This window comes from Ranitomeya variabilis, chromosome 2 (assembly GCF_051348905.1).
Source record: "Ranitomeya variabilis isolate aRanVar5 chromosome 2, aRanVar5.hap1, whole genome shotgun sequence".
In the NCBI taxonomy this organism is placed as follows: Eukaryota; Metazoa; Chordata; class Amphibia; order Anura; family Dendrobatidae; genus Ranitomeya; species Ranitomeya variabilis.
In genome coordinates, this window is record NC_135233.1 from 611,854,863 (window position 1) to 611,870,364 (window position 15,502).

Sequence of the window (15,502 nt, forward strand, 5' to 3'; positions counted from 1 at the left end):
AAGGATCAGCTCCTCATGACAAGGTCTATTTTCTCTGTGTAAAATATTCCGGTTGGCATACAGTGCTGTGAATTGCTCCTATGTTAATAGCATCGACGACGGCACACAGATAGACCCATAGTTCACGTATTGAAGATCAACATTGTATTTTTTGGTCAAACAGGGAAATTAAATATTTTGGTCTCTTTTATCAGACGTTTCATTCATAAATATTGTGTCAGAGGAGTCCGCAAAAAATAATTCACCATCCATGACTAGCAGATCTGACTCCAGAAGAATGGGTGAAGTTACTGTTTTAATGACTCTATCCACATAAAATGATATAGCACATTTCGTGATGTTGTTTTTTTTAATATACTAGCCCCCTAAAAAATATTTTAGCAGTGGGCTGATAACTAAAGATTGTGAATTTTATGATGTGACTGATGGTGGTTATCCCTCAAACCATTTACAAGTAGCTGCTGGAAAAAGTCGAAGACGAGTTCTTTTTCCGAGATATGCAGTTGAGTTTTACTGGTGAGCAAAGTGCCAGAAGATGTAATAATGCTCTATTGTTATGTAATTATTTCTCAGACACAGCGGAGACAGACAAGTAATGAAGTATGTGTTCTGTAGACAATATGTAAAAACAATGTTCATTTATCCAAAAAAAAATCCAAGACTGATAGCTCCGATGCACGGAAACTGAAGATGATCACCGGCGATTACAGAAAATCTTCTGTATTGGATGAGACATGCGGCACAACAGACAGTTATAGAGGGGTTTTTTTGCACTTTTTTCTTCTAAACAGTAAATATTTTTCCTTCTACTCACAAATAATATTAAAAAGTAAATGAAAAATAAACAAATACTGTTGGGAGTATTTCTCAAGATACAGCATTGCATAGGTAAGGCTACGTTCACATTAGCGTTGTGCGACGCAGCGTCGGGCGCCGCTGCGGCGACGCATGCGTCATGCACCCCTATATTTAACATGGGGGCGCATGGACATGCGTTGCACTTGCGTTTTGTGACGCATGCGTCACTGCGGTGCACGCGTCAGGGCGCACAGGACGCAGCAAGTTGCATTTTTTGTGCGTCCAAAATCAAGCAAAAAAAGGACGCATGCGTCACAAAACGCTGCGTTGTGCATGCGTTTACATTTGCGTTGTGTGTTGCGTCGCCGACGCTGCGGCGCACAACGCAAATGTGAACGTAGCTTTAATGGCACCATACATTAGCCATTGAATCCCATTGTAAAAAAAAAAAAAATCACATGGATTACATTACTTTTTGAATGTACCCCCCCTCATAAGTCCAAAAATGGATTCTTTCCTATACAGTATAAAGACAAAATATGCCAATGCATACCTGCCCAAAGAAAGCCAAAAGAAAAAAAATCTGATTTAGAGATATAAGAATCATAGAAAATACCAAATGTTTTGAGCGTGATATAAAACTAGTAAAAAATAGATACTAAATGTATAAAACTGGCTGTCTACTAAGAATAATACGCCAGGAGTAACTGAGATCAGCGCCACCTACACTAAAATTACTGTGAAAAGATAGAAATCATTATAAATACAATATAACAATGCCGTTAACTCACCAAGGGCTCATTTCCACATGCGAGGCACACGTCCGTATCTCGCATGTGGAAACCAAGCTGTGGAGCCGGCACTCCAGAGCCGAGCGTGCGGCCGCATAGGAACACATGGAGCTGCACAGCTCCGCTCCAAAGTGCCGGCGCCAGAGCTTGGTTTCCACATGCGAGATACGGACGTGTGCCTCGCATGTGGAAATGAGCCCCAAAGGGATCGATTGGAATAAAACATTTATTTTGCGCCACCATTTTCCGCAGCGCTGTACAGACATCATCATTGCTGTCCCTATTGGGGCTCACAAGCTAAATTTCCTATCAGCATGTCTCTGGAGGAAACCCATGTAAACATGGGGAGAGCATACAATGCGGATGATGGACCAGCTGCGATTTAAGCTCAGGACCCCAGCGCTGCAAAGCAACAATGCTAACCACTGAGCCACCATACAGCGTTAACCACTAAGCCACCATACTGATATGCTTGAAAAAGGGGCTGTAGCACCAGCACAGCGGTTCATCCACATAGGGAGTCTGTTACAGCAATTCTCCGCCTAGCAAGTGCTGCTGATCGACATGTACATGGAGGGTTGGAACAATAAGGATGAGCTACGAGTTATATAGTTTTGACGACATGGTCAAGGAGGGTTGTAACCTCAAGGATGAGCCACGAGTGATATAGTTTTGACGACATGGTCATGGAAGGTTGGAACCACAAGGATGAGCCACGATGATATAGTTTTGTTGGCATGGTCATGGAGGGTTGGAACCACAAGGATGAGCCACAAGTGATATAGTTTTGACGACAGTCATGGAGGGTTGGAACCACAAGGATGAGCCACGAGTGATATAGTTTTGATGACATGGTCATGGAGGTTTGTAACCATAAGGATGAGCCACGAGTTATATAGTCTTGAAAAATCCCTTTAACAGTGAATTGGTATGACCATTCTTGAAAAAAAACACTACAAAAGCTTCAACCACCATTCTCTGTCCTTACAACCTCTGCCACACTGCACCTCATCTCTCACCTCTTCATCATCTTCCGATGGGTCAATATAAGGTAATCATTAACAGACGGACAATCTGAGTTTTAAGCCTTGACAGACCGCATTGTTTCTGACCAGGTGATAATATCTTTTGGTCACTTTCAGGTTTTGCTTTACAATCCTCAAATTAAAGTCACAGAATTTTTTCTTGCAATGTTCTGTGAAGTTCCCCCCTTCAATAAAAAAAACTGCTATGACGACACTTTATGAAGGGCTAAAGTTCTCTGCTAATGACTCTGTACAAACAATAAGGGAAGAGCAACTCATCCATCAAAATCTAGAAAGATCGAGGCCTTCATTCAACCCCTGCTCGTCCACCTCTCAAGTTACTGATGTACACAGCGAGTCTAAATAATATTCAAAATGATAAATGGTACCGCCAGCCTGATATCCATCATCAATCTTTCTCAAAACACATCCATCTTCCGCAACGTTTGATTCCTGAGAAACCCGGAGTTCACAGATTCATTTAACCACCCCCGCTACTCCAGACGCCGGCTGAGTGATATGTGTCAAACAGATTTGCTTTCTCACGATGGTGCTTAAAACTTAAACAAAGATACACATGCATAAAAAAAAAAAAAAGTTTGGAGGAAATGTGAAAAAGATTGGATGTATCCGAGGAACAGGGCCTGTTCAATCACAAGTCTGCAGAGCGCCCTCCTACGACTGCACACTCTGTTTCACTCTTCTAAAGGGGAACAGACAGGAGAACACGCAACGTTGCTCTCTTTTTCCCTTGTTGTCTGGCAGGGCCCATTTGATAAATGACACGTGTCATTCTGTCAAGAGGAAAGGGTGGGTCAGTGATATATGGCTCAGCTGAAACGGAAATCGACTCTTTGGCATTGGTGAAGCTTTTCTCCACCAGGATTAGGTCGGAAAATTAAATCTACAACATTTCTAAGGCGCAGTTAGGGCAGCGGGACAACTTGTCCTTTATCCTTTTCTGTGCCCTTCATGTTCATACATTAAAAGGGGAGAAAAACAGCCATATATAAGAGCACCGAGGCAGATACAGCAAGCTCCCCTGTATGCAGCCATGACGTGTTTAGTTACAGGGAATGGGAGGGACGTTTTAGGAAAAGGAGACATAACATATTCGGAAATATCACTACTTAGGCTGGATACTGCACGCAGCAGCCCTGCAACTTCACATGTTTTATTTGAGGGGTTTATATTAGGGCAGAACAAAGGAACCAAAAATATCTGGAAAATTAGGTAAAATGCCTCTAAGGCTGTGTGCACATGTGGCAGATTTGATGTGTTTTTACCTTTTTGATTTTCTAGATAAACCTGAAGCAATGCTGATACCAGCAAAGTGAATGAGAAACCTGAAGAGTCGTGCACATGTTGAGTATTTTTGACTTGCAGATTTGGTGCAGAAAACCATCTGCAGTGTAAATTCTCTGTGCGTTTTTGCCATTGACTTCACTCAAATCGGTCAAAAACGCAAGCAAAATGCATGTTTTTTTACAGCTGCATTTTTTCTGCCAAGAGATGCAGAAATTTTACTCAAGGTGTGCACATAAGAGACAGGGAAAAATGTCCACAGCGAAGGCTGCACGGATTTGGACACTGATATCAACCAACGGTGTGAAATTTTCTGAAACAACCGACATGTAAAATCTGCAACGTTTGTAGTTTTCTGCGTGGATTTACTCCCACAAAGGCTGATTTTCAGCCTAAAAATCCAGATGGAAAATCAACAGTGTATCCTATACTTGTGAAACTATCATTAGGATATATCTGCACACGAGGCAAACATTTCTTCAAATGAAAACCAGTTCCATGCATTTGATTGGAAATATTTCGGCAGCGTGAGCGTTGATTTCTGCAAGCCCCATTCAGATATTTGGGACAGTGGCAGAAAGTTATTGCAACAAATCTGCCAAAGTTACCAACAAATCTGCAAATTTTACCTATTTAAGCAAAGTAGACGTGATTTCATGAAAACTCCTGCCCTATTGTGTGTTTACAGACGCTAGTTGAACGGTACGTTTTTTTTGGTGCGTTGTTTCCCTCTAGGCCTAAAAAAAGGATGAAAAATAGCAGTTGCGATCCTCAGTATTTCTGCATTAAAAAAGTGACTTGTAATCGGCATTAAATTGAATTAAAAAAAAGCAGTAAACCTGCAATAATCTGAGCAGATTGCTAGTGCGTAGTTTGGTGTCGACACCTGCAGAAAAAAAAGGAACGCAAAAAATTTTGGGGGAACGTGGTCTAACCCTTCATGTGATGCAGTATTTGGAAGAGGATTAGTTTAGGAAAGGATTAATAGACCATGGGGATTTTTTTTCTCGTTTAGGCAGGTATTAATGCATGTAAATACACACTCGCACATATATATGCACATACGCAGAAATATCTAAAAATTAGCATGTTTGCAGTAATCGTCCTGCAGCTTGACATCTGCATAGTAAATTTTAAAAGAAAAAAAAAAATTGTGTAAGGCAGGCTGGAGCGTCTCCCTCCCCCTCTCTTTCATTAGCTCACTGGCAGGGTGGCACTTGTGAACCTCATTACCGAAAGAGGATTTATGAAGCTGAACCCAATGGCAGAGGAAAGGCATCTGTCAATAATTGTAGAGAGCTGTAGTCACAGCTTTGAAATCTCATTAAGTATGCACTTATCAGACATAAAGATCAAAAACATTACTCAACTCAGACAGAATCTTATGGAGGAACATTAATTAGCTACAGGCCTACAGTACAAAAAAAAAGAAAAAAATAAATAAAATAAAAAATGAGAGACTTCCTCTCACACCTGCCCAACCCACAAACCCAAATCAACCAACGCTCACCCTCCCCTCCTCCCTCCCCATAGACACAAAAAAATAATTCTCAGCATCTGAGACTGATCAAGTACATGAAACAAGAGAGCGAGAGGAAAAAAAAAACAGTTCAGACAGTCTTGGCGGTGAAAAGAGAAAAGGAAGGAGCTGTCACAATTGAGAAGGATGTCAGTACTGGCCCTGATTACAAGGGTCTATACCATTCCCAGGCCTTTTTATCATCCCTGCCATCAAAAACAGACTTTGTGTCACAGATGGATGACTGATGGATGCCAGTCTTAAGCAGCGCGGTCCGCCAGTCTTGCAGGGAGCCCCCGCTGTGATCATGCCCTCCAGCAACAGCCCCTGACCCAGCAGGAAAGGAACTTTCTGGGCAAGGAGCCCAGACCCAAAAAAAGAGATACTGAATATAATAACGTACCCCCATCTTGTTCCTGTAGTAAAAAAAAAATGATAATAGGTTACTCTGGGATAATCTGTTCAGCTGCAGGAAGAACAGGATGTTTTTTTTTAGAGAGAAAACTGAAGCACATGCATAAGCCTGAGCTGGATAAACCTTCTGTGCATGGCCCTGACAAGTCCATTCAAAGTGCCTGCCCGGGTCGGCACAATAGATTGCCAGCTCTTCTGAACACCGATCTCACCCCCATTCTTATTTTTACAGCCCTGTGTGTACTGCTCGCTTGTTTGCGTCCGGCTGTATAACATGCTCTGCATATAGAATAATTAATCAATTATATATGTAGTTAGGGTTGGGGTTAGGGTTAACCTTAACCCTATTTACAGGGCACTCCGCACATGGGGAAGCAAATGACTTTTACAAGGACGAAGAAGCAGGAAAAAGAAAGAAAATCTTTGCAATGATAATTCAGAGAAATCCAATGGGCTTTTTTAGAATATTTTAGAGAATCTGGAGGTAAAAAGTGCGCTGACCCAATGGATGAACCCGTATAGAGGAAGGCACAAAGGGTAAAGCTAAATGCATGCAATATTTTACAATAAATGCCATTTCCAGAGACGCGGAGACATTTTCCAAGGTTCTGACAGGTTCATGGTCCCTGAGCCCAAGACACTTTCTTGCTTAATGCTCAAACTCCAAAAATATAATTGAATCCAAATGTCGTCCTAAGTAATTAGATTGTAAGCTCTGCAGACAAGATCATGCTTGAAAACATGATATTGAAGATTTCTGCAGTAACTAAAATGCCCGTTTCTTTACCGTGAAAAAGAAGGAAAAAAAAGTCCGTCAATTTCTTCCAGTTATATCTGTGCCTATACAGTATACGCTCCTTTATGCAAATATGCTCTGGAACATAAGGGCTGCAAATATGTTTTGTCATGTGCCCATACGTATATCTCTAAAACAAAGCAACAGCCAATGCAGAAAGTGTCAGGGACATCTGTTTCAATCGCAGGCTCCCAAATAAAGCAGCAAGTTAGAAAATAAAGGCAGCTGAGCAGCATTCTGCTCCCCGAGACGGGCAACAGCGATGGAAGATCTGACGCCGGCCGGCTCTTATACAGGTGGTATTGTCTGCAATGTCGCAGCTTTTCCCTAACTACTAAAGTATTCCTGAACTAGGTGAAGATCACCCATAGCTCCCAACTGGGAATAGTCTGTCGCAGTTGGCATTGGAAACAGTTATCTGCAGTCCCATGTAATACGGGTGTCAAATATAGGGAAAAAATATCAGCTCTGCACCTGTTGTTTCTAAAAGGTGGAAAACGTGTCCATCCACAGATCAGCGCTGTGACCGGGTGCAAGTCCCTGGACACCGACTCACTATCCACCAAATAAAGAAAAAACAGCCGCGCCCCGGTCTCAGGGGCTCCACAAAGGAGCAAGAGGTTTTCCTCTGGAGCCAAAAGGTCACATTGAGAGGTGAATAAAGTACCCCCAGTGCACACAGAAATATCAGTGCTAGATTTATTCTCTATCATGTATTAATCTCAGATTTATCTCCCAATATATAATATCTATCTATATATGACCTACATGTATCAAGTTACCTTCTATCTCATGTTAGTTTAATTTCAGAGAATGTGTATCTAGTTACCTTATAGCTATGTATTTCACATCTTTCTACCCATGTGATATAGACCCATCTCATAACTTCTTCATATGTCATCTGTCTCATGTCATTGTACTAAATAGTAGAGTTGGGCGCCCATCTGCCAAATGTCAGAGCCAAAAGCCACCCAATCTATCGATCCATCACATATTTATCCATCACCTATCTCTCATATCCATCCTTCTATCCACCTCTCATAGTTATGGAAATAGTAGAGTTGGGCGCCTGTATGCCAAATGTTTTATTCCAACTACTGCTGTGTAGCCAAAATCCACCCAATCGAATGATCAATCTCATACCTATCATCTCTATAGCTAACCACCTCTCATATATACCTATCTTTCTAGCTCTTTATTGCATATTTATCTAGCTATCCATCACATATTTATCCATCATCTATCTATCTCTCATATCCATCTTTCTATCCACCTCTCATAGTTATATAAATAGTAGAGTTGGGCGCCTGTATGCCAAATGTTTTATTCCAACTACTGCTGTGTAGCCAAAATCCACCCAATCGAATGATCAATCTATCGCTCTCTATCTCATACCAATCATCTCTATATCTAACCACCTCTCATATATACCTATCTTTCTAGCTCTTTATTGCATATTTATCTAGCTATCATCACATATTTATCCATCATCTATCTCTCATATCCATCTTTCTATCCACCTCTCATAGTTATATAAATACTGTAGTAGAGTTGGGCGCCTGTATGCCAAATGCTTTATTCCAACTACTGCTGTATAGCCAAAATCCACCCAATCCAATGATCAATCTATATCAAATCAATCAAACATATCAATCTATTATCTATCCCTCCATCTTTCTATTATCTATCACATATCTATATTATATATCTATCCATCTATATATCTCTTGAGCTCTCTATATTATATCTACCTAATATATATCTATCCTCATATCGCTATATATATATATATATATATATATATATATATATCTCATATTGATCTATCCATCCACCTCTCAGATGTACCTACCCATCTATCTATCTATCTATCTATCTATCTATCTATCTATCTATCTATCTATCTATCTATCTCATACACTGTACATCTATCCTCATATTTCTCTATCTCTGCATATAACAGAGTTGGGCGCCTATAAGTCACATGTTATATTGCAACTATTGCTCCATAGCCAAAAAGCCAAAATCCACAAGATGAAGCTCCTTACTGTCTGCACCACAATGGAAAAGGGGAAATAAAATGATCACTGGTTTTGCAAGGAGCCATAAAAGTTTCACGCATGCTACTCAAGGCTGACGGATTCTTCCACGGAGTCATCTTCATAAGTAACATAGGTTTCCTTTGGCGCCTTCACAATGCCAATCAACGGCAGCGCAACGCAAATATTACTCCCTACAAGAAATAACAAACAGGCCATTCTGCAATTCAAACCACCTAGAAAATGCTTATTTGGAGAATTACAAGGGGGCGGTTTGCAGTCTATTTTTCCATATGCTTTACAGCGCCATGTGTAACATTTATGTGATTAAAGCAATTACAATCCTGGTGAATTAATTATAAAATGCCTCATGTTTTTCAGCCATTAAAAGACCAAACAAATAGTACACAACTTTATTGACTGCTTTAACAGCAAAGGGGAAAGAGTCCTAAAAAATGTGTAAAAAACTAAAATATATGAGATTGATAAATGGACGTATTACCTGCTCCATAGACACCCCAGACCATTAACTGCTGTCAGGTCAGTATAATTAATTAGGCTTGTCTCATTACAAGAAATGGAAAAAAAAAAGGGGGAAAAAAATCGTATAAAAAAAATATGTTCTTAAATAATGACCACGCTTTTATTAATGACCATCGTTAATGGAGGGAAGAGTTATACATCTTTACTTATGCAAAATAAATTCATCCGGCTTCATTAATATTCATCTATATTCACATAGCATTTAAAATGGAATCGAGTATTTTGATAAGCCACCAGCTAATTGTATTCATATTGTAATTTACTAAGGAGAATACAAGTGTTAAGAGGCCGCGCCGCAAGATGACGCTGGTATTACCGGCGACCTGGACTCCACGAATTCCAGGAGAAGATTTTTTCCATTCCTTTCCCTCCCTGCCTTCTCAGGCGTAAAAAAGTATTATTATATCTGCTTATTGGCCTGTACTATTGACCTCGGGATCTTGATACAAACTCAAAAATGTGTCATTACCGCGTCAAAAAGGGGTATATTCAAATGACGCTAATGATGTGTTATCTAAAAGCTTTGTGAGACAGCGACTCCACGCATCCTGCTCACGTTCTGCTTTCTACAGACATTTCCAAAGGTGTTTTGATTTGCACAGGATTTAAATTTCTACTTGCAGAATATCCACCAAAATACAGTTCAACCTGTTCCCCTTTATTCCCAAACAGCTGCTGTAGGTGAAAAAAAAACCCCAGTCATAATTAATAACATGTGTCCTGACAGTATGAATTAATAATTTATAATTAAAGCACAAACAAGGAAACTTACATCATTCTTCAAGGCTCAAGATTTCCAGGCAGATAGGGTAGGAGGGAATTGTGGGCAGGCGGCTTGTTCGGCCTGTGCATCCGGATATGAAATCGTTTATTAATTGTTTGCAGACCAATTTGCTAATTATCTATGAAAACTACTTTAAATGGGGAAGGTACGTGTTGATTAAGCAGCCAATTTACTGTGTTTGCATGTGATAAAAAAAATCTAAAAAAAAAAGCAAAAAGCACACGTGTTCCAAAAACAATAGTAAACTTATAAACATGGGGAACGTTTCATTTTGCATCACCGAGTTGTAGAAATATTGTCTTTTATAAGGGTGATCGTTAAACCCTTTAGACCAAGTGCCAGGTCTTATTGCTAAGGCTGAAGTCACAGGGATAGGAGTAGGATACTCTGCTTACGGTGTCATCGCACATACAAAAAAGCAAAAAAAAATAAAAATCACTTTTGGTTAAGGATTGAGTTAATCTGATTTTAAGGCATAAAGTTGTAGAACTAGAATAAATGTATGTGGGTGGAAAAAGTAGATTTGTTTTCTAAAGTTTATCATGGGGACCGCTATATGACAGGTCCATTTAGGAAAGTGATGGCCGTCTAACTGCTAAGCCTCGAGATGGGCATCGGAGACCTCACCAACCACATCTATATGGTCGTCAAAAGCAAAAGAAACATGTTAATAATAATCTGGAAGGAATGAAAAGACAAAAAACTGTAACAGGGAAGTGCGAGCACTGAAGCTGGTTTGTTGGGATGCTTCACCTGGAGTCTCCTTTTGGTATTCCAAGCCCTCGTTCCGCCATGAAATGCTCCCGTATTAATTACGACAACGATAAATTGCAACCTTTTGCAGCAGACCCAGTGTAGGAAACGACGAAGTGCTACACCTTGGGAATTTTTAACAGCTCAAAACTGGTGAAGAGGTACAGCCCAGGGTCAGGCAAAACGACAGCGTCTGCACGCGGGTTAATTGTTGCGACGTCTATGGCATTTTAGTGAGACGTAGGCCGGGTGTTCGAGGAGTCTACTTTCCCCCTGTTTAATGCAAAAAGGTTAACAGTACGCTAATTATGGGTGGCACTTTCCCGTAAAGCCAACGGGGTCCTACTAACATGGCCTTTTATGAAATAAAATACCGCTAATGTCACTGCAGAGATGGAACGATGCGAAATATGGAAAGTGCCCACATCGGGGAAGTCGTCTGTCTGCAGTTACTTTCATTCTGATCCCGAGAACCCAGTGTAATGGTGAAGCCTCCACTGCCCAACCCCTGGCTGAAGTGTATTGCTCATAATCGTATCGCAGTCACAATTCATTCTAATCACTGTACAAAACAATCTTTACGACGGGAAAAAAAAGAAAAGAAAATGCAGAGACTTGTGAGCCAATTTACAAAATAACTGCTGATACATCAGCTATTGACTCTTTCAGTCCTGCTCATGATAACGCTGTAGGCAAAACACAGAACAAATGACAACATCAACGACAGGCAATAAACTGCACTGGGAGCGAACACTGAAGTACTAATTGACAGCTGTCAAGCTAATGGGAGAGATGGCAGCTGATTCTCAAAACTGATTTTTTTTTTCTTCTGTCTCTAGATATCAGTAGAATTTTCCAGCCATGCTCACAATTTGCACCACCCTCCCCTTATTCTTTTTCTTTCTCTAAATTCCCCCCTTTTTTTTGCATTGTTCCTTTTTTCTTTGCAATGGACAGCCATAGCTAATCATTTTGTCAGCTTGCTGCTAAGGAGGAATCTCTGTCCCAATGAACAAATGTATGGCAGATAATATGCTGCAGGGGGGCAACTGTAACTGAATTTATACTAGCAAATATTGAGGGATTTCAGTGCAAGGCCTGGGAAAAAAAAGTGAATTTCAGTGTTAGTAGGAAATGGCCATCGGGTAGCCCCTAAATATAAATGGGTAAATATGCTATTTTTTGCATAACATTTCACAACTGTAAAAGTCAGGGGTTAGGGTAGGCAAAAGGTGTAAACTGAACTGAAAAAGATGCCTAATAAGAACATCGTCATTTTGGAGCTGCACTTGGCCTGTGGTGCCGGCTATGGGAAAATATTGCCGGTGTTTTACTAGACAGAGGCAATGCAAGGTAACGAAGGCTCAAAAGAGGCCTGGGTCATCCGCAGGCATAAAACCTATGCCCACACTCATTACTTAGACCACAAGCTTACAGGTATATTCCCATGTATACAGTGCTGGAGATCATCTATAGTATGTCCACAGTTTGACGACATTATTCATTATGGTTTGGGATCGTCTGGCACAGCTTGGGTTAAGAGGGTGAACTCTACGACTATCCGTTAAGATCTCCTCGTAGCTCCCGAAGCTGCTCTCCTCCCCGCAGACCATTAAAAAGGCCTAATCCCTACAAAATGATTATCCAGGTACCAAAATCCATTTGTCACCTGCAGCAGCAAATTGAGTTAATGCACAAGTAAAGGCAAGCAGGACTGTGTAATATCAACTTGATTACATCAAACTAGCTGCAAACCTAATTCTCCTGGATGACACTGCGTGGAGCTTGTCATTTCCAATCATTAAAGCTGTCAGGAATCCATCAGGTTTACAGCTAATTAGGTGAACACTAATGAAGCTGGCAAAACAACTTTTCTTTTTTTACGCCTGAGCGGACCTTTCAGTTTGGGGAAAGAAGAAAAGGAAAAAAAAAATTCCTCCAAGTATTCTCAAGGTTGCTGTGGCTTGAAGAGTCCCCGACTTGGCCTCACCTTTTCCCACTGCACAACCAATTTGTCATCGTCCTCTACAAGGCACAAAAAGACCCCGTGTACCCTACATCTTCCATCTACCCTCTGCATCATGAAGAACTTCTACATTATTATTATGAGGTCTATATTGACTCCTGGCAATCATCTGAGCCTCTCCAGATCATCCTCGTTGTCTGCTCGGGTCTACAGAATGCACATACGTCTGAAGCTATCATGTTCCAATCAACAGTATGGCCGACCCCCTCCTTCCTTTTATTTCCTGCTTAAATAAGCAACAATCCGGCCATTCCCAGCCACGTCCATTAAACAGAGACACGACCAGTCTATGAGATCCGTGCAGCACTCCCTGGCAGCCTGTGATTGACCATTAGGCTATTGATGAATGTGCTTGTCAGGAGAGAGACAATTAAATCAAATATGAAACAAAGTCGTTTTGACGGGTCATTTTGATAGAGTAAAACCATTCTCCCGTCTCTTATTAATTGTGCAGCCGAGGTTCTATTTTTTTTTTATTCTAGTTAACTAACCTGGAATGTTATTAAGTAAAATATGTAAAGTTACATCCTGTGTACTGCATGCAATAAACCAACTCGGAGAAAGGGCGACCCGAGCACTGGGATATAGCCAAATACAGACCCAGCAAACACAACAAGAGCAGCTGAGCGACAACGTCACCGACCCCATCGCCGTCTTGTTACTTGTATACACACAGATCCGGTATGTAAGATCAGAGATGTATTTATGGCCGACATTATGGCCACGATATTACAGCAAACTCCTCCTACATGTAAACTGTCATACGCTCCGTATAACGGACACTCAATGGCTATCTGGAGACGGCCGCAGAGGACAATATTCCTCCAATATCCAAAGGCAAGACGCTTGGATCTAAAGTTATGTCTGGCCTGAAACAAGGGGTTAAATGAAAACAACTTTACTATCCAATGTCTGAAATGGAGAGAATAAAAAGTACAGTCATGTCATAACCTGCAATCTGTAGTATACCCATACTATGGAAATGTTTGTGTATATATAAACACATACATACATACACACACATATATTTTACTTTCTATACATATATCCAAACTGTGGCGACAGCTAAGCATATATATGTGCATACCTATAAATATATATATTGTTCACACACACATATGATATATATCAACGTATAACTAATCACATCAGCACTGAGTTTATAGGCCAATGGTAAACCAAAAAGTTTGGTGCCAGCTCTGCTTTTTAGCCCCATGACCATACCATGTATATCCGTGTATACGGGTGTGTATATACTATAGATATACATCTGTAGACATAAATGTGCTTTTTGCATCTCCATGATCTTTACATCCAGCCACCTTGCAGCTGCTATGAAATCGCAAGCACTGATCAAACAGGACAATACAATAGGATAAAAAAAGAAGCAAACTGCATTTTTGCTAGGAGGATACAACAAATCAAAGGAGAAAATGTGACAGCGAGGCCCGGGCTAGAGTCAGTGGTACAGTGAGGTCTACACAATGCCACAGATGTGGAAGGTCACCGTCTGGAACCACATGGATCCTGTAACAAGCTCGCGGTGCGGAACCTGGCAGGAAGTTGACATGGCACTGCTGACGTCACGGTGCCTGGTGTTACCATGGCAAGTGATTTATTGACGTTTATTGGCAGTGAATAGATCAAAGAGGAGGCGGATGACAGGCAATCAATCAGTCGTCACATGAAGGATGGCAGGAGTCCATAAAATGAGATCCTTTCCCACTACTCCACATGTCCTAACTGAACATTATTGCAAAATAATGTTTGGCTCTGTTCCCCCTCCTCCTACCTTACCCTCCCCTCCTTCACCTCACCCCCTATAGCTTCAGACGGAGATTGCTACATCCTAAGAGGATTTGTCATAGGCAACAAGGGCTCGTCCAACATCACCAGGAAATGAATGATATGGAGGGCTACGCGAGGGGCGGACCACCTCACCGGCCGGGTCAGAACCGGACCCTTCGTGCAACTGAATTCATCTCAAAACAAAAACCACAGAAGCCTGAGGATTGTAAACCTTCCTGTGTGCACAGAGAACAATGTGGCACCTCTCCTAGAACCCTGGGTGAACTTTCCCTGCCCCCTCGTCACCCACTAACCCTAAATACACAAACATGTCCTGACCCCCCAGGAAACTATTTCCTTCCACAAAAATGAATCAAATGAGTGATAAAAAGTGAAAGGGGAAAAAGCTGGATACCCCCAGGAGGGGAGAAGGAGAGTGGGTGCACAGTAACCCCTTGTTCCCCGACTCTGTCAGTCCAACGCTGGGCACCCCAGAGAGACCCCGAGAGTGGGCAAGCCATACATGCAGGATGAGGTAATGGGGGTGAGGAGACACAATGTCCACAGCACTCGGTACCTGCAGCTCTCCTGGGCGCCTGCTGCTTCCTCCTCGGCATGCTGCTGGTCAGGGCGCCGGCCTGGGCTCTGCTGGCTCTGGGGGGCAGGCTGGAACACTTCTTGGGGCCCCACAAATCCTCCTGCGATGGGGTCCACTTCTGGGAGGTTGCATGCACCGACAACACAGCCCCGGCTGCCTGCACAGTGCAAGTTGGCGAGAAAACGACAGAGAAAAGAGAGATGAAACTCGAATGGTGGCCCCCAGGGTGCAGCCGGGTGCGGGTAGGGGGCACATTCAGGGCACTGGGGGCTTCCAGCCTGCTCCTCGGCTCCCTGGCTCCGGTCTCGGCAACAGGCGCAGGC

At 41.8% G+C, this 15,502-nt stretch overlaps 1 protein-coding gene across 9 annotated transcripts in view; it reads right to left on the reverse strand.

The window, feature by feature from the left end:
- The window catches only part of TSHZ3 (teashirt zinc finger homeobox 3), a 167,311-nt gene that overhangs the window by 72,014 nt on the left and 79,795 nt on the right, over window positions 1–15,502 (reverse strand). For 3 of the 9 annotated variants that reach the window (XM_077288729.1, XM_077288725.1, XM_077288730.1), the window contains exon 2: window positions 15,159–15,336. The exons of the other annotated variants lie outside the window; for them this stretch is intronic. In XM_077288729.1, the coding sequence (XP_077144844.1) occupies window positions 15,159–15,198 (40 nt within the window). In that variant the 5' untranslated portion in view covers window positions 15,199–15,336. The remainder of the gene's footprint in view (window positions 1–15,158; window positions 15,337–15,502) is intronic. 9 annotated transcript variants of the gene reach the window in all.